The sequence below is a fragment of the Mesocricetus auratus genome, unplaced genomic scaffold, assembly GCF_017639785.1.
Source record: "Mesocricetus auratus isolate SY011 unplaced genomic scaffold, BCM_Maur_2.0 Super-Scaffold_100014, whole genome shotgun sequence".
NCBI lineage: Eukaryota > Metazoa > Chordata > Mammalia > Rodentia > Cricetidae > Mesocricetus > Mesocricetus auratus.
The window spans coordinates 14,510,111-14,528,035 of NW_024429197.1; the positions used below are offsets into that span (position 1 = coordinate 14,510,111).

At 47.4% G+C, this 17,925-nt stretch overlaps 1 protein-coding gene and 1 long non-coding RNA gene across 4 annotated transcripts in view; one reads left to right on the top strand and one right to left on the bottom strand.

Moving 5' to 3' along the window:
- Positions 1 to 3,113: 3,113 nt before the first annotated feature.
- LOC121143929 lies at positions 3,114 to 4,453 on the top strand. The gene is made up of 3 exons (XR_005881243.1): positions 3,114 to 3,792; positions 4,013 to 4,099; positions 4,293 to 4,453. It is a non-coding gene; the product is annotated as an uncharacterized LOC121143929 (long non-coding RNA).
- A 14-nt stretch (positions 4,454 to 4,467) lies between these two features.
- Csmd2 (CUB and Sushi multiple domains 2) overlaps positions 4,468 to 17,925 on the bottom strand; it is a 558,343-nt gene continuing 544,885 nt past the window's right edge. For 2 of the 3 annotated variants that reach the window (XM_040756595.1, XM_040756597.1), the window contains 7 exons: positions 15,548 to 15,613; positions 13,629 to 13,790; positions 11,770 to 11,882; positions 9,998 to 10,085; positions 8,441 to 8,579; positions 7,763 to 7,978; positions 4,468 to 7,073 (listed from right to left, as the gene is read on the bottom strand). In XM_040756595.1, the coding sequence (XP_040612529.1) occupies positions 7,819 to 7,978; positions 8,441 to 8,579; positions 9,998 to 10,085; positions 11,770 to 11,882; positions 13,629 to 13,790; positions 15,548 to 15,613 (728 nt within the window). In that variant the 3' untranslated portion in view covers positions 4,468 to 7,073; positions 7,763 to 7,818. The remainder of the gene's footprint in view (positions 7,074 to 7,762; positions 7,979 to 8,440; positions 8,580 to 9,997; positions 10,086 to 11,769; positions 11,883 to 13,628; positions 13,791 to 15,547; positions 15,614 to 17,925) is intronic. The other variant, XM_040756596.1, reaches the window with a different exon arrangement.

Genomic DNA, 17,925 nt, shown 5'->3' on the forward strand with positions numbered 1-17,925 from the left:
ACCAGGGAACTCTTACAGCTGATTAACACCTTCAGCAAAGTGGCAAGCTACAAGATCAACTCAAGAAAATCAGTAGCCCTACTATATACAGATGATAAAAGGGCTGAAAGAGAAATCAGAGAAACATCACCCTTTACAATTGCCACAAACAACATAAAATACCTTGGGGTAACGCTAACCAAACAAGTGAAAGACCTGTATCGTAAGAACTTTGAATCTTTAAAGAAAGAAATTAAAGAAGCCCTCAGAAAATGGAAAGATCTCCCATGCTCTTGGATAGGTAGGATCAATGTAGTAAAAATGGCAATCCTGCCAAAAGCAATCTACAGATTCAATGCAATCCCCATTAAAATCCCAGCACAATTCTTCACAGACCTTGAAAGAACAATAATCAATTTACAAAAGACCCAGGATAGCCAAAACAACCCTGTTCAACAAGGCAACGTCCGGAGGCATCACCATCCCTGACCTCAAGCTCTATTACAGAGGTATAGTCCTGAAAACAGCTTGGTATTGGCACAAAAATAGACAGGCAGACCAATGGAATCGAATTGAAAATCCGGGTATTAACCCACACACGTACGAACATCTGATCTTTGACAAAGAAGCTAAAAACATACAATGGAATAAAGAAAGCATCTTCAACAAATGGTGCTGGCATAATTGGAGACTGGCATGTAGAAGAATGCGGATCGATCCATGTTTATCGCCATGCACAAAACTTAAGTCCAAATGGATCAAAGACCTCAACATAAATCCAGCCACACTGAACCTCTTAGAAGAGAAAGTGGGTGGTACCCTTGAACGAATTGGTGCAGGAGACAGCTTCCTGAACATAACACCAGTAGCACAGACAGTGAGATCAATAATTAATAAATGGGACCTACTGAAACTGAGAAGCTTCTGTAAGGCAAAGGACACAGTCAGCAAGACAAAAAGGCAGCCCACAGAATGGGAAAAATATTAACTAATCCCACATCTGACAGAGGGTTGATCTCCAAAATTTACAAAGAACTCAAGAAGCAAGTCTCCAAAACACCAAAGGACCCTATTAAAAAGTGGGCTGCAGAACTAAATAGAGAGTTTTCAATAGAGGAGTCTAAAATGGCTGAGAGGCACTTGAGAAAGTGCTCAACATCCTTAGCCATCCGGGAAATGCAAATCAAAACAACTCTGAGATACCATCTCACTCCTGTCAGAATGGCTAAAATCAAAAACACCAATGACAATTTATGCTGGAGAGGATGTGGTGAAAGGGGGACACTCCTCCATTGCTGGTGGGAGTGCCAACTGGTTCAGCCACTTTGGAAATCAGTATGGAGATTCCTCAGAAAAATGGGAATAAACCTACCACAAGACCCAGCAACTCCACTCTTAGGCATATATCCAAAAGATGCCCATTCATACAACAAAGATGTCTGTTCCACTATGTTCATAGCAGCTTTATTTGTAATAGCCAGAACTTGGAAGCAACCTAGATGTCCCTCACCCTAAGAGTGGATAGAGAAAATGTGGTACATCTACACAATGGAGTACTATTCAGCAGAAAAAAATAATGGAATCATGAGATTCGCAGGCAAATGGATGACACTAGAAGAAACCATCCTGAGTGAGGTAACCCAGTCACAAAAAGAGAAACATGGCATGTACTCTCTCATATATGGATTTTAGACATAGATCTGGGGAGTGCCAGCCTACAATCCTATGGCCAGAGAGTCTGGGAAACAGAAACTTTATTTAGTGGCTGATCGAAGAAGAGGCAGACTCCCTTGGTTAAGTACTGAACTGAATCTAGGTGTCAGTGAGGAGGCCTAGGGAATCTATTGAGCCTTGGGCAGCAGATCAGTACCCATCCCAAGTATACACATGGACTTTGGACTCCCATAGAACAATGTGAGGTGCACTCTCACCCTGAACTCTTGGGGAAGGGTCTAGGCCCTGCCCTATATGAAATGACAGACTATGGCCACCCCCATGGAGGGCCTCACCCTCCCTGGGGGAATGAGGGGATAACGGGGGGGTGGGGGGAGGGCACGGGAGGAGGGGAGGGAATGGGAGAGGAACCTGGAACTGATTTGTGAAGCAACCTCGTTTCTTATCTAAATTTAAACTGGAAAATAAAATATAAAAAAAAAAGTAGCACACACATCCGGGTGGTAGTGGCACACACCTTTAGTACCAGCACACGGGAGGCAGAGGCAGGTATATCTCTGTGAGTTCGAGGATAGCCTGCTTTTACAGAGCGAGTTCCATGACAAGCCAGTCTCAAAAAAAAAAAAAAAAAAAGAAGCAAACAAACAAACAAAAAAAGTAGAGCAGACACGGATATCTCCACCCAGAGCCTCATTTTGGGCCTGAACATTTCAATTGAGGGTGATGATGATGTTGAACTCACAGTCTTTTCCTTTGTTTCCTTGATTCCTATGTCCAGCCCTTCCCAAGGAATCAGCTGTTTCCCCAAGGACAGCATTCCTTTGATGATGGAATCAAGAAACCAGGAGCCGGGGGCCCAGTGCGATTGCTCAGAGGTAAAGGTGCCTGTTTCCAAACTCAATGACCCGAGCTGTGTCCCCAGGACTCATGTGGAAGGAAAGAACTGAGTCCAGCAAGTTGTCCTCTGACCTTCACATGTGCACCGAGAAAATAAACAAACAAACTAGCACCAAAAGATGATGGAAGTCAGCTGTGCCCATTGCTACTGGGACATATCACTTCTGGAACCTTCTCATGGATAGAAATTATATATTATATATATATAATTTTAAAATCACATATTTTAAAAATGTAATACATTTTTATTTGAAAATGTCACACAATGTATTTTAATCATATTCACCCTTCCTCCTTCCACCAAGTCCTTCCAGATCTATTCCCTCACCTTCTCAATCTCTTAACTTTATGTCCTCTGTTAAAAAATTATAACCAACTGAGTCCAATTTGTGTTGCCCATATATTCCTGTGTGTGTGTCTGTCGGTTTATGCCTGTTGACTTTCCAAAGACCACATCTTTAAACACTTTTCTCCCCCCAGAGACCATCAACACTTTTCAGTTGGGGAAGTTTGCTCTGTTGCTATGATAAATACCATGGGCATAAAAAAGGGTTTGTTCAGCTTGTACTCCCAGGTCACAGTCCACCACTGGAGGAAGTCAGGGCAAGTACTGAAGGCAGAAACCCAGGCAGGGGCAGGAACTGAAGCAGAGGCTACCTTGCTGTAGGAGTGCTGGGATCACAGAAGCTTACTGAATCTAGCTTTTTCACATGGATTTCAAGGTCAGACTCAGGGGTCAGGCTTGAGCAGCAAGTGCTTTTACTCGTGGCACATCTCACTGACCCCTTACCTCTTACTCTTATGGGAACCAGGAAGGTTTGTGAATGCCCTATCCTGTCTGTACAGACACCAGTCATAGGAGTGATTCTAGTGGAGGAAGGGGTACAGTGACTTTGATTGTTTAGTTCAAAGGCACTGTATTGGTTCTTCTTTTTTTCTGTGAATAAGTACCATACAGGGGCAACTTCAGGGGGAAGGGTTTCTTTTGGCTTACGGTTGGAAGGGGTACAGCTCATGGGGTGGAGAAAGCATGGTGGGAGGAGCTGAGGGGGCTGGTGTGTGCACTCAGAAAACAGCTGGGTTTCTAGTCAGCTCCAAGGCAGCCCCACGGATTTCCTCCTTCCAGCAAGACACATCTGTTTCCAAAGGCTCACAACCTTCTGGAACGGTGCTGCCAGCCAAGGACCAGGTGTTCAAACATGCTAGCCAATGTGGGCATGCTTTGTATTCAGAACACCGCAGGTACTCTCTTCTCTAGGGGCAGAGGTGATGGGGTGGTGTGCCTTGCCTCTGGCACTGTAGCTTGGCTTGCCCCTCTTTCTGTGCCCTGAGACTTTCAGAAATCTTATGTCATTCTGGTGTTTGGGGGCAGTGAGAAATCACCTGCTGTTTTTTCCTGATAATCTGGGATACATTTCTGTTCTGAGTCATCTCCTTGGCAACGGGGTCTTGTTTTATCCAGTACAGTTCCTGACAGTGAACACGGCCAAGCAGAGGGAGGCTCAGCTGCCTGGATGAGCCTGCCCAGCCGGCCCGCAGTGGCTAGAAGGTAAATACCAGATGTTATGTCCCAGAAAAAATGCCTTCACTGAAACTGGGAAAGTTGGTTTAAAGATGGGTCACTGAAGAGGGAAAGTTGGAACGAAAGTACAGAACACACATGAAGCATGATGGGAGCAGGCAGCCGAAGGTAGCCTGGGTGAGCTTTTCACACAAAATGACAGGTTCTTAACTCCTGCCAGGCTCCTTATTCCTTTAGAGACCATCCCACCTGGAAGACCCCTGCTGTTGGACTTTCTCTACTATAGACATTCTGCATTCTTACCCAAGTCCTGGAATCCCAACTCCATCTCCTCATCACCAAGAAACACCTGCCCCAAAGCCACGAAAGAGGTCATAAAAATGAAAGAAAACCAATGCAAAAATTTATATTTTATTTGAATTCAAAAAATTTAAAATTGCTTTCAAATTCCGGAAAGTACCATAATGCAGAACCCCAGGGGAAGCCTCATATACAGAGACAGATAAATTAAGTGCACACACTGCAGACAAGCCGAGAAGGGGTGTAGATTACATATTTACAGCACGTGATGCGCTCTGAAAACCATATTTATACATTTTATTACATTTACAAAAAAGGCTTCCGCTACCATTTACCTACAATAATGAAAAAAATGTACACCTTTTTTTCTGTCTTTTTGGTACTGTACAAACTTTGTATAATAAAAATATATCTCTGTACAAAAGATTTTTTTGTTTTTGTTTTACTTTTTTTTCCTCGTGGGATGGAGATGGTAGGTAGAGGGTACAGGGGGTGGATGAGAGGGTTAATTTGCCTTGTCCCTCTTCTGAGCCTCTGGGGTTGAAGAGAAAGTACCCAAGGCCAGAGAGGGTGACACACAGCAGGTGCTGAGTGTCCCCCAGCCTGTGCTCCTTGAGTGTCTCCTGGGACCTTCCAAGGGCGCACAGGGGAGGGCTGGGGAGCGCACTGGGTCAGCTGTGAGGGAGAAGGGGGAAGGAGCCCGAGAGACCCCTGCATTGGGGCAGAAAGGAATGAGCATGAGCGAATTTGTCTCGACTGGTCCTCTCCCACCTGGTGCAGGGATGCTGAACCCCACAGCATGTGTGTGGGCAGGAGTGGGCCTACCCTTACGGTCTTCAATGCATCTGCTGGAAATTGACACCCCTGACTTTAGTTCATTGCCATTCAGCTCTTCTAATTGTTACAACCCTGGCGGGGCGCTGACAACTGTGTGGCTCTCCCCCCCACCCCCACACATCTATTTGTTATGTCAATATGCCCTAAAACATCTGAGGCTGGCATCCCCATGGAGGCAGGGGTGTGTGCTCACGGGAACCTTTCCGAGGATGAGAAAGTGACTCTTAAGCGTCATTATGTTGATTTCTAAACTCAGGAGCTTCCGGACGACACTCATATATGGAGTTCATTAATGACCTAAACACAGTGACGTTGTCTAAATCAGCGGTTCTCAACCTTCGTAATGCTGTGACCCTTTAATACAGTTCTTCACATTGTGGCAATCCTCAATCATAAAATTATCTTCTTTGTCACTTCATAACTGCAATTTTGCTACTGTCATAAATCGTAATGTAAATATCTGATATACAGGATGGTCTTAGGTGACCCCTGTGACAGGGTCATTCAGCCCCCAAAGGGGTCTCCATCCACACACATTGAGAACCGCTGGTCTAAATGAATCTGAGCCACCTGCAAGGAGCTGGCGAGAGGGTGACTTTCACTCAGTTCTGTTAACTAAGGAGCTGCCAGGTCCTCTGCTATGGTTGTGGGCTGTTGGAAGCCAGAAGGCGAGCACCAATTCAGGAGGCTAGGGTACAGGGTCCTTGACCTGGTGCTGCCCAGGCACAGACAGCAGAGCCTAGAGTAGACATGGGCATCCTCTTGTGGAGATTCCCCTACCTTCCTGTCTTTGGTGCCCATTGTAGCCTGGGTGTTTTGGCAGCAGGTGCAGTAGATTTCATGGTCAGAGAGATTCACGTTTGCCTCGGCTGTACTCATAGGCTGTGGCTCATGCCTCCATCTTCCCTGACCTCTGAATGGGAGTAGCAAGTCCTGCTTTGGTGGTGTTTTAAACTAGAAATACCACATGGAGTCAGGCACAGAGAATAAATCAGTAAGCAGTGGTCACCACCTTGTGTGAGCCAGGGCTGCCTTGCTCTGGTCCTTTCCAGCGCCGAGGGGTCCACAGGGTCTTTTCTCTTCTCTTGGTCAGCTGACAGCCGATGTCACCCTGGGCTTCTGGGCCAGATTCCTGTCCTATCCCCCAAGCCCGCCACTGCTTTACCCTTCTTTTCCAAAGTGGCCCCGGACCCAAATGACTTTTTAATTCACAGGGCTTGGAACTCAATGCCATTATGGCTGAAGAAAGCTGAATTGATTACCAAACTATATCTGAAGACTTTGTCGCCCTTTCTTCCAGATAATCCTTGCTGTCATTGTGCAAATGGGGCCACCCCTGCAGACAGGTGGCTTCTGCATGCTACCTCCCATGAGATGTCCTACTCATTCGTTCTCTGTGTCCCCACACGTGGGAAAAGGACATGGTGGTTGGAGAGACAACGCTGTCTCTCTCATCATTTCTTCTGTATGTGGGGAACAGTGTCCAGGGCATCTTACACACACACACACACACACACACACACACACACACACACACACACACACACGTCCCCTTTTTTAGCCTCTGTGGTCTCTTCCATAGGACAGTGAAGGAGAGGCTGTGTGTGTGTGCTCAGGGGCACACCCGTAATTTACTCTGCTGTTTAATCCATGAACTGCCTTCCTCCATCTGCAGCCCCTCTTCCTTTACTGCCCCAAGCCAGGGCACAGCGGAGTCCTCTCCAGGGTGGCGAGCACAGATGGTGGCAGGGCGAGCAAGGGCCTGAGTCCCAGCAGTGGCAGACGAAGGTGGAGGGACAGACGAAGATGGGCACTGGGCACTGTGCTCAGGGGAGCTCCTTCCTGCCCCCTGGGGAGCTGGGGACTGACAGACCACAGCAGGTTGGAAGAGGAAAGGAAGGGGTGGGGTGAGGTGGGAACAGAAGTGGGTGGGACAGAGACACAAAGCCAAGCAGGAAGAAAGAACGGAAGGGCGTCAGTCGGTTCCACCTTCTACTTTTGGTTTTCAGTCTTCTCAAACTGGGATGGGAACATTTAGGGAGTACATGATGGTGAAGCATTTACTCTCCCTGCTCCCCCCGCCCCGTGTGTGTGTGTGTGTGTGTGTGTGTGTGTGTGTGTATTTGTGTCTGTGCATGTGTGCACACATTGTTTGGTGCTCGTGCATACATGTATGTGTGTGGAAGTCAGATGTTGACTTTGGTATCAGCCAACTTGCTCCAGACGCCTCCTGTCTCTGCCTCCCAAACAAGGGGATTACAGGCAGTTGCCACATCTACTTCACTGAGGACCTGAGTCCCTGCCTTTTCATCTGAGCTGTCTCCCTGTACCCTTGGGGGTCAGCTTTCTAACTGGGCTTAGATTCTGACCCACTCTTCTTATCTGTGTGGTTTTGTTCAAGTTCATTAATGTTCGCATGCTTAACTTCGATTTCCTCACAGGCACAAATGGCCAGCTCTTTGTGCCTGTGATGTGGGGTGTCCATGTGTGCAGCAGCAGTCCCAGTGTCCCCTGCAACCAGTCTGTCTCCCACCCTCCAGCCCTCAATCTCACCAGCTGCTGGCGGCGGGGCTCTCGGTGGCGGTGGCATTAGCAGCCAGGCCTGGGGGCTATACCGCAGTACACACTGTGCTAACTGTGAACTCCGCCTCGTTGCTCATGATGTCTGTGGGCTGGATGTTACGGTCATACATGGGGTTCTCAAATGTGGCCCGAACATTCGTGTTCTCATGGCCAGCATAGCCGTTGAATGGAACTTTGGGTCTTCTCCTGGGAATAAGAGACAAAGACCCTGAACTAAAGGGTCAGATATAGCGTCCAAAGCAAGAGAGGAGAAGGTTTCTTTCTCCCTCTCAGAGAGATACATTCTTCTTAGTCAGGAGGTGCTGGCTGGAATGGGTGGGCTGGGTACTCAGTTGCATTCCTCAGCCACTTCCTTCAGGGTACTAGGGCTGGGTACCAAGTTGTTCTCCCTGGGTTCTGCCTTCAGGGTACTAGGGCTGGATACCAAGTTGTTCTCCCTGGGTTCTGACTTCAGGGTACTAGGGCTGGACACACAGCTGCTCTCCCTGACTCTACTTTCAGGGTGCTAGGGCTGAGCACACAGCGGCTCTCCCTGACCTCTGCCTTCAGAGTACTAGGGCTGGGCACACAGGGGCTCTCCCTGACTCTGCCTTCAGGGTGCTAGGGCTGGGCACACAGCGGCTCTCCCTGACTCTGCCTTCGAGGTACCTGTGCTTGTAGAGATAGAGCACGAAGCCTGCGATGATGAGGGCGATGAAAGGCACCAGGATGGCAGCGGCCACCGAGCTGCTGTTGGAAGCAAAGTGGCGGCCGATGGACTCGGGATCTGACTCCAGCAGCCTGAGGTCTGCAAAGGGCCAAAGCGTAACACTCAAGTCACAGACTCACCTGGAGGTGATGCTCCCTGCCGTCCACTCTACCCCACAGCAGAGCATCAGGTGCTGTCACGAGCTCTAGTTCAGCTGGCAGATACCCATGCTGAACTTCAGCTGCCTGCCTCACACTCTCGGAAAGCTCCCTGAAGGCCCCTGGGAATTTGCCTGTGCTGGTCACATTGTGTCCCAAGGGCTGTGCCTGGGGGCTGACTTCCCATTTCTCCCCCAGCAGGCAGATGACCCTGAAACCTTATCTATGAACACGACATTCAAAGGATGCAGTTCTTTGGAAGTTTCAATACTTTTCCCGGCTATCAAACCATCAAAGTCTGATACCAGATGAAAACTTTCATCAGATGAAGCCATGATAATATCACACACACACACACACAGAGAGAGAGAGAGAGAGAGAGAGAGAGAGAGAGAGAGAGAGAGAGAGAGAGAGAGAGAGAGAGAGAGAGAGAGAGAGGCTGGGTTGCCATGGCTGGAGTGAGGTAGGAGATATGAAGACTCACAGCTCACTCCATTGACTCCTCATGAAGGGCCACCTAACTGAGGGGCTAGGGACCAACAAGGGACAGGGAGTTGGCTGTGGAACTTAGTTTCCTGGGGTCTTCCCCATGCTTGTCTGAGGGTTCTGAGACCATCTCAGAAGCTGTAAGGGCTGCTGTATTTTGGAGCCCTTGAGGGCAAAGCTGAGGTGACTGGAGGAGAAGGGATGTGGCGAGCAGATATGAGCAGACTGAAGGGAGAACTTTCTGGAGGTGAGAGCTGTTGGGGAAGGTAATGGATTGTCTCGTAGGCAGGGGTCCTGGGGATGGGAGGGTCATGGTGTGGGATATAGAGGTGGCTTTCAAGGACACACGATGGTCTCCTGACTCTTCCTTTACTGTTCCGGAGAAGCTAGCACCCTATTCCACATGAGTAGAGTCTCCAGGTCAGGGCCCATTCCTGGAATAAAGATGTTTCTTTGAAGGCTCCCAAGCATGCAGAGTCCCAATGAGGACAAACAGGAGTGCTTGGGTTTCTTGTCTGTGACATAAGGACAGTCCCAACCTCCTGGAGAAATGTCAAGGAAGAAGTGACATCACAGGGGAGGACAGTCTGATGGCTCATGTAAGAGTGCTTCAGGGATTCCCTGGTCTGTGGGGTAGGGGTGATGTCTGTGGCACCCAATGGCCAGTACAGCAGCCCAGGGCTAAGCAGCAGCAGGTCGAGGGTCTGTATTTGGAGATGCCACAGCCTTTCTGAGTCTTAGAGGTATTCAAGATCCAGATGAGTCTAAGAGACCCTTTCTCAGATGGAGAAATTCACCAGTTTCTCTCTCACTCCAGAACACAGCTCCTCCCCTGCCCCCTGAGCTCACAATCCCAGGACACATGCTAGTTACCAAGTCTTTGAAAGCCGAACTGCCCAAAGCCTTGGCCCTTGACGGAGCCTTGGTAGACGAAGGTGCCTCCAGAAGACTCTGAGGAGACCTGTGATAGCAGGGATGGGGAGGAAGAGAAGGAAGGAGGGAGGGAGAGAGGGAGTAACAGAGGGGAGTAGAGAAGAGAAGAGAAGAGAGGTGATAGCAGGGATGGGGAGGAAGAGAAGGAAGGAGGGAGGGAGTAACAGAGGAGAGTGGAGAATAGAAGAGAGGGGAAGAGAGAGAGAGAGAGATATGCAAGGCTTGTTAGAATAATCTGGAGCTCTTGCCAGACCAGAGCATAGCTGACATACTTGCCTCAGTTGTGAGGCAGAAAAAAAGTTTTTTTTCTCTTTCTTTTTCTGGATTTTTGAGGCAGGATCTTTAGCAGCCTAGTCAGGTCTCAAACTTCTGTATAGTCAAGGATGGCCATGAACTCTTGTTCCTCCTGCCTCCATCTCCCAAGAACTGGGACTGGAGGCCTGAGCCACTGTCCCCGTTTGTCCTTTGGCTTCCACTGCTCATATCACATCATGCTTCAGTTTTCATTTGTAGAATGACATGTATGCATACTGTGAGGTCTTGAGCGACACAGTGACATCCTCAACACCATCGTTAGCAGGCCTTGGGCACACGTGAGCTCTTACTACTGTGCTAAAAGCTGACATGAAAGGCTGCAGAGCCAACAGAGCCCCGCAGAGGAAACACACTTTGGAGAGTTCTGGCAGTTCCAGAAGACGCTGGTTTTTTTTTTTTTTTTTGAGGTGACTGGGACATAACCTGTCTGCATCTCTCTGTCTGTGCACTTGACCCTCATGATGTTCCAGTGTGACCCTTGATCTTCACCTCCCCCTGGCCTGCACTAATCATACTAGGTCCTGTCTTTGACCCTTATCTTTCGTATGAGGCCATCCTTCTGGCGTGGCTGAGACACTCGTCCCTTCTCTCTCCCGGCACTGTTGAAATCGAGTTTTCCTTCTCAGCCTTTGGCCTGCTGCTAAGATTGGTACTGAACACCCGAGGGACATACAGGCACCCTAGGTATATCAGGGAACTACCTGCAGGTAGCAGCCCCTGGAGAAGCCACTTGGCTCTCCTAAAGCAGAATCCCTCCGCCACAGTGCTCCACCAGCTAGTCCCGTCCTCCCTGCTACTACTCCAGCCTGTTAGGCCTCTTGCTCTTTCCCCATTCTCTCTCTTCCCTTTAGGGATCAAAGACAGTGATGCGGGAGCTGGGATAGGTGAATCCCATGCTCAGCCCTCCTCCCATTGTGAACTAGGGACTGGTTTCTACTTCGTGAATGTTCTACAATATATTTCCCACAAAGACATGTAAAAGAGTCCTGCCTCTCTCTTGTGGGTCCTGGCCTCTCAAGCTGTGCTAAATAACTCCCAGTCCACATCTCAAATTTGAGCACACATCTCAGGGAGTCACTGGGGATTCACCGTCCAGCCCATATGACGTTTACTCTCATTCCCTGACCGGGTTCTTGCATCCTGTTCTGTAGTTGAGCTCACCTATCCCTCTCAGACATAGTAACCCTGGACTCGGAGTCTTTGTGCGTCTTTTATCTTCCCTTTGCCCACTCCATTAGCTGACCAGGACTCCCTGGCTGCTAGTCCTGCTCCCAAGACTCTCCCCAGGTTTCCATTCCATTCCAGTAGTTCCCACACCCTGTCGTCCTTTCTCTGCCAGCAATCTGGGGGTGGAGATAGGGTACAAGGCCTGGTGAAGACCTGTTTGCCGAACTTACATGGCCATCTAATGCCCAGTGGTCGTCTTTGAACTTATTCATAAAGCTCTCCACGGGCCCGGTGACCTGGTAGACCTGAAGCAGGAGGCGGAAATCTTCCTTCTTATAATTTCCTGGAGAAAGAAAGTGGGTTATACTTGAAACCCTGAGAGATCTCAAATCCCACCTCTGGGTGCCGAAGGCATGAGTGAGACTTCCGTGTGGACACTGGGGGGAATGTCTTCTGCACATCTGTCTGTGCATAAACCCTGTTTATGTGTTTGTATGTGGTTGAACATGAGGATGTGCAAGATTATAAAGGTGCATTTTGGTAACTGAACTACTAGGTGAAGACAGTGGTTCTATTTTTGTTTGTATGAACAAAAGTATGATTTTTGTGGGACCAGTGTGATGACCCAGAGGGGAAAAGGCACCTGCCTCCAAGCCTCCAAGCCTCATGACTGATCCATATGGTGAAAGGAGTGAACATATTCCTGAAAGTTGCCCTCTGATGTCCACACATATGGTATGTGCACGCGTGCGCGCACACACACACACACACACACACACACACACACACACAACTAAATATATAGAATTTTAAAAGTTTAAAAAAGAAATAGGATTTTGTATATTTTGGTCTGACCATGAATGCATAGATATGTTTACAAGTCCATGGGCACAGGACAGCTGACACACATGTGAGAGAGTGTGTTTGTATGTTAGAGCTAACGAGTGACTAGGACTATGTGCCTGTGTGTGTGTGTCATGATTATGAATGTATTGTGTGCATGCTAATTCAGTCATTCATTTATAATCTACTCAAGAAACACTTGTTTTCTGATTACAAAAAACTTGAAACCTGAACGAATTTTAAAAAGTGCAGAGATTCTTGGAGATAAAAAGACACTTCTGGTCTTGATAGTTTCCATGGTGTCCACAAATAAATGGCTTTAAAGAGACAGCTGCTGTGAATGCTGTGTTGTGATATATTTTCTTTCCTATGAATATGGGTTTTTTACTTTAAAACTTGGAGGTGCAAATGTATTCTGATGAGGTATATTCACTCCCTAACTGGCATATGTTTTCACCTTTCATTTGCCATTATTAAAGTGTATGAATGTGTGTGTGTGTGCGTGCGTGCATGTGTGTGTGTGTGTGTGTGTGTGTACACGTGTGCAGGCGCCTGTGAAGGCCAGAAAGATCTGCCTTCATGTGGTGGGGAACCAAATGTGGGTCCTGTTCAAGAGCAGCAAGTGCTCTTAACCACCAAGCCATCTCCTCAATGCCCACATTGGTATATTTTATCCTGTAGATGTGATATAATGAAGCCACTTACATTTCGTCCAAGGGAAATGCTTTGTTTCTAGCTTTTTATGATGTCAATATACTTCTAAAGTGAAAAGTGTTTATAATATTACAAATTTTAAACTTGGTCCACTTCAATTTTGTTTGGCAAGAATAATTAATGATTATTCTTTTCAAGGATCTTGTTAGGAACTGCCCAGCCTTTCCCTGGAACACTCGATCTATTGTCTCCTCAGTCACTACTGAGCTGGGTTATCATCAAGGGTTGAATGTTGATGGAGTTGGTGTGAAGTCACATTTGGTGTTTGCTTTTCTCGTCTGATTATGGTTGAAAGAATTTTTTCTTTAGTTTGTTGACTGCACTTGGCTGCTGGAGAGTCGCTGCTTCTCCCTTTGGCTCACTCTTCAGGCTACTTTTCTTTGAGAGAGGTCTTCATAGGTTTATCTGGCTGTGGTTGTTATCAGGCCAGTCCTAGTCCTACCTGGCCCTGTGTTACAGTGACACAGATTCGTCCTGCTGAGCACTGGTCACCCCGCACCTGCCCTGCTTCCGCAGACAGTGGCTTCCTTACCTGCCAAGTGCAGTTCCACTCCACTGTGGTCAATCATGGTGGCGTTGACCTTGCTGCTGGCCGCCTGGAAGCCAGTCACTCTAAGCATGGCTGGCTGTTTCTTTCCTTGGTACTCATAGGCTCCTTTCCACAAGGAATTCTTGGCAAAAACATCCCCTGGAACTGAAGGGATTGGGGAGCATGAGAGTTAAACTTGAATGTCGCCAGGATCACCTGATCCTGGCTCATACATGGAGCTCTTTCCTGAGTGTCTGAAGCGAGGGTGATGGTGGGGTGCTCTGGTGACCGTGTGATCCTCTTGTGTCTTAGAGTGGAACAGGTGAAGGAAACCGAAACTGGCATATCAAAGAGACATCTGTATGTCTATGTTCATTGTAACTACTCGCAGAAGCCAAATGACAAGAACTGCAGTATCCGTGGGTGAATGGATAAAGAAAATGGACTAAACAATAAACTATTATCATTCATCTCTGAAAGAAGTAAAAAAGCTTTTCCTTTGTGATAACATGGTTGAACTTGGGGAACATGATGCAACATGAAATGAATGTTCAAAGGGGACAAAATTTTAGCTGGGCAGGAGGGGCTTTAGTGATCTACTGCCCAGTGTCATGGCTATGGTTAATAATATACTGTATATTTTAAATATGCTTAAAGAGTATATTTAAATGTTCTAAGTGAGGTGATATATGTTAATTAGCTTCATGCAATTATATTACGGTATATACACACAACATAGCTTCATATTGTGCCTCATAAACATGTACCCGTTAGTTAAGAGTGAAACATAAGTGTATTTGTTTATATGTGGATATTAGCTGTTAAGTCAATGATAATCACCCATAGAGCCATAGAAGTTAGGTATAGAGTAAGGGGCCAGAATTAGGGGATCAGACACATCTCTCCAGGAAAAATGTACAATAGATAGTTATGGATAGATGGGAGGCTGGAACGTGAGGACCAAGTGGGTGGGGGAAGAGGAGTATGAGGGAGGAAATACAAAGAGAGACAGATAAAATTAAGGGCCATTTGAGGGGTAGCATGGATATCTAATATAATAGAAGCTTCCCAAAATACATACACATATGAAGGTGATCTAAATGAAACTGTCAATAATGGGGGAGACAGAGCCCCAACTAGCCATCTCTTGTTTCCAAATGAAGCTTCCAGTATGGGAAGTTGTTGGCCAAAGGGGTCCCACTGGAATCCTCAATTAATCCAGGCTGTTGCCAAGATAATAGGTTGTTTATCTTCCTGTTTTTCTCACATCCAGTTATGAGGCTTCCTCTACAGTGTACTCCCACCATGATATTTACTGTCTCACCACCAGTTTCAAAGTTTCAGGGATAACCAGTCATGGACACCAGAACCGTGAACTAAAGTAAACCTTTTGCCTTCACAATTCAATTGGATGTTTGTTACAGTAATAGGAAGCTACAAAGCATGGTAAATAAAAGGAGAAGGTCCAAAATAGGGCATCAAAGCTTGCAAAAGTTTTGCACTGGCCAAGCTGCACCTGTGGATCTGTGCCCAGTTCTGGATGGGACACTCTTAAAGGAACAGTACCCGTCTTAAAGAGGTCCCTACTTCTGGGAAGCTCTGAGCATTTCCTGGGTCTCTGGGTTTGTGACCACATGTTGGTGGGTACTGTGCCAAGAAGGGCTACAGTACCCAGTGGTTCCAGAGCGTGGGGCTCCGGACACTCCTCTAGGGACCTTAGCTTCCTCTTCTATTGAAGCTTCCCTGTAAGGATCATTCCTCCTGAAGTCAGCCTGGCTTAGGAGTTGGCAGGCAACTGTCTTGGGTGTCTACGGAGGGTTTCCATTGATTTCCACTCCGTGGGTCCTACGTGCCGGAGACTGGCAAATGGCATAGCAGAGACAGCACCAGTTTCATGAGCCAGAGATCTAGACTCTGCCTACCTGAGGCTTGGGTGAGTGGAGGCTCGCGCACAGTGTTGATGGGTCTTCCGCTGGGCCGAACCTCTGCTGGGGAAAGGGAAAGGGAGGAAACAGGGTCAGCCTCTGGTCCACATTCTGCGGGAAAACAATGATGGTTTCTTTTCTGAGGTTAGGGGAACGTGCTCTCTGAGGTCTTGCTTTGGTCTCCTCTTCTCCTACCAGGACAGTGATGGGTCTGGCGATGCTACAGAAGCATCTCAGAGTAGCGCAATACACAGAAAAATGAAGGACTCAAATAACACCAGTATAATCTGGAGTATCAGATGAGGCATTAAGATGTATATGCTTATGTGGTTGTTACTGTATTAAATAAGAGCATCTTGAAATAGTTAAGAACACTAAACATAGAATTATATGATCCAGCAATCTCACCACTGGGCACACAACTAAAGGAACTGAATCCTGTATGCTGGAGTGAGTGAGCCTTATGCCTGTCTCCACCACAGCACTGCTCAGTGCCCAAGACAGGCAGTCAATCTATGTGTCCATCATTAGTGTGAACACACATACCACAACCATGTAACACACACACATACACACATGCCACACATATACCATGCCATATACCACATATACCTCACACCACATACTATGCACACACACCTTATGCTACACATATAGCATACTTATGTACCATACACACCTCATACCACATACCACATATACACACACATCATATACCACAATATACCCCAAGCACAGCCCACACCACATTATACACACACAAATACTGTATATCATATACACACATACCTCACATCACATATACACATACATATACCATATATCACACACCTCATACCATATATCACATACATATACACTTCATACCACACATCACATACAAACACATAATATACCACATCATATATCCCACACCATCCCCCCCTCTCTCTCATGCACATACACACACCACATACCACATACATCACACACAACACACCATATAGCCCCACACCATCTCACTCTCTCTCACACACACACACCATGTGCTACATACAGCTCACACCATGTACCACACACATATACCAAATACCCCCCACCCCCACACGATATCATACACATACACACCATATCCACCCACCCCCACACACGATATCACACACATACACACCATATCCACCCACCCCCACACGATATCACACACATACACACCATATCCACCCACCCCCCACACACGATATCACACACATACACACCATATCCACCCACCCCCCACACACGATATCACACACATACACACCATATCCACCCACCCCCCACACACGATATCACACACATACACACCATATCCACCCACCCCCCACACACGATATCACACACATACACACCATATCCACCCACCCCCACATGATATCACACACATACATACCATATCCACCCCCCCACATGATATCACACACATACACACCATATCCACCCCCCACACATGCTATCACACACATACACACCATATCCACCCACCCCCACATATGATATCACACACATACACACCATATCCACCCCCCACATGATATCACACACATACACGCCATATCCACCCCCCACACATGATATCACACACATCCACACCATATCCACCCACCCCCACACACGATATCACACACATCCACACCATATCCACCCACCCCCACACACGATATCACACACATACACACCATATCCACCCCCACACACGATATCACACACATCCACACCATATCCTCCACCATCACACCATATATATCCCCACCACAAGCACACACCATACCATGTATCATACGTGACATTTTCCAGGAAGTCTTCCCTGGCCTCCCCTTGAGCAGCCTTCCTCCTCACTTCCAGCACTCAGAGCATCTCCTCCTCAAGGGGTCACTCCACGGATCAAGCATTGTGGCCAGCATCCTCTCAAGCACTCTTTATTTCTGTCTTCCACGTATGGTGGTGACACAATACATGAAGGCATGCTAACATGGCAATATATTAAAATACCAGCTGCGTTAGGGGATCGGAGGCGGCAGGAAGTTACATCAAGGCTAGTGTACAGAAGAAACAACTGCCAGAGAAAGACTAGAAGCCCTCCACTACCTGGGCTTCACACAACCAAAAGAGCATGCTCAAGAAAGGCCTTCCTTCCCCATACAAACACAGGAGAGGCAGGTGCTGTGTAAATGACCTACAAAGGGCGTGGTGCTAGTGACCAGTGCTCTGGGGCTCTCTCTCAGCTCTATAGCCCATACCCAATCCTGGCAGTGTTTTCTCTGTCTTCCCAAACTGCCTTTGTTCCCACTGCTGCCCTCATGGGGCTGGAGGCTCTTGACAGGGTCCCTGAGTCACATATCATGCCTGTAACATGACAA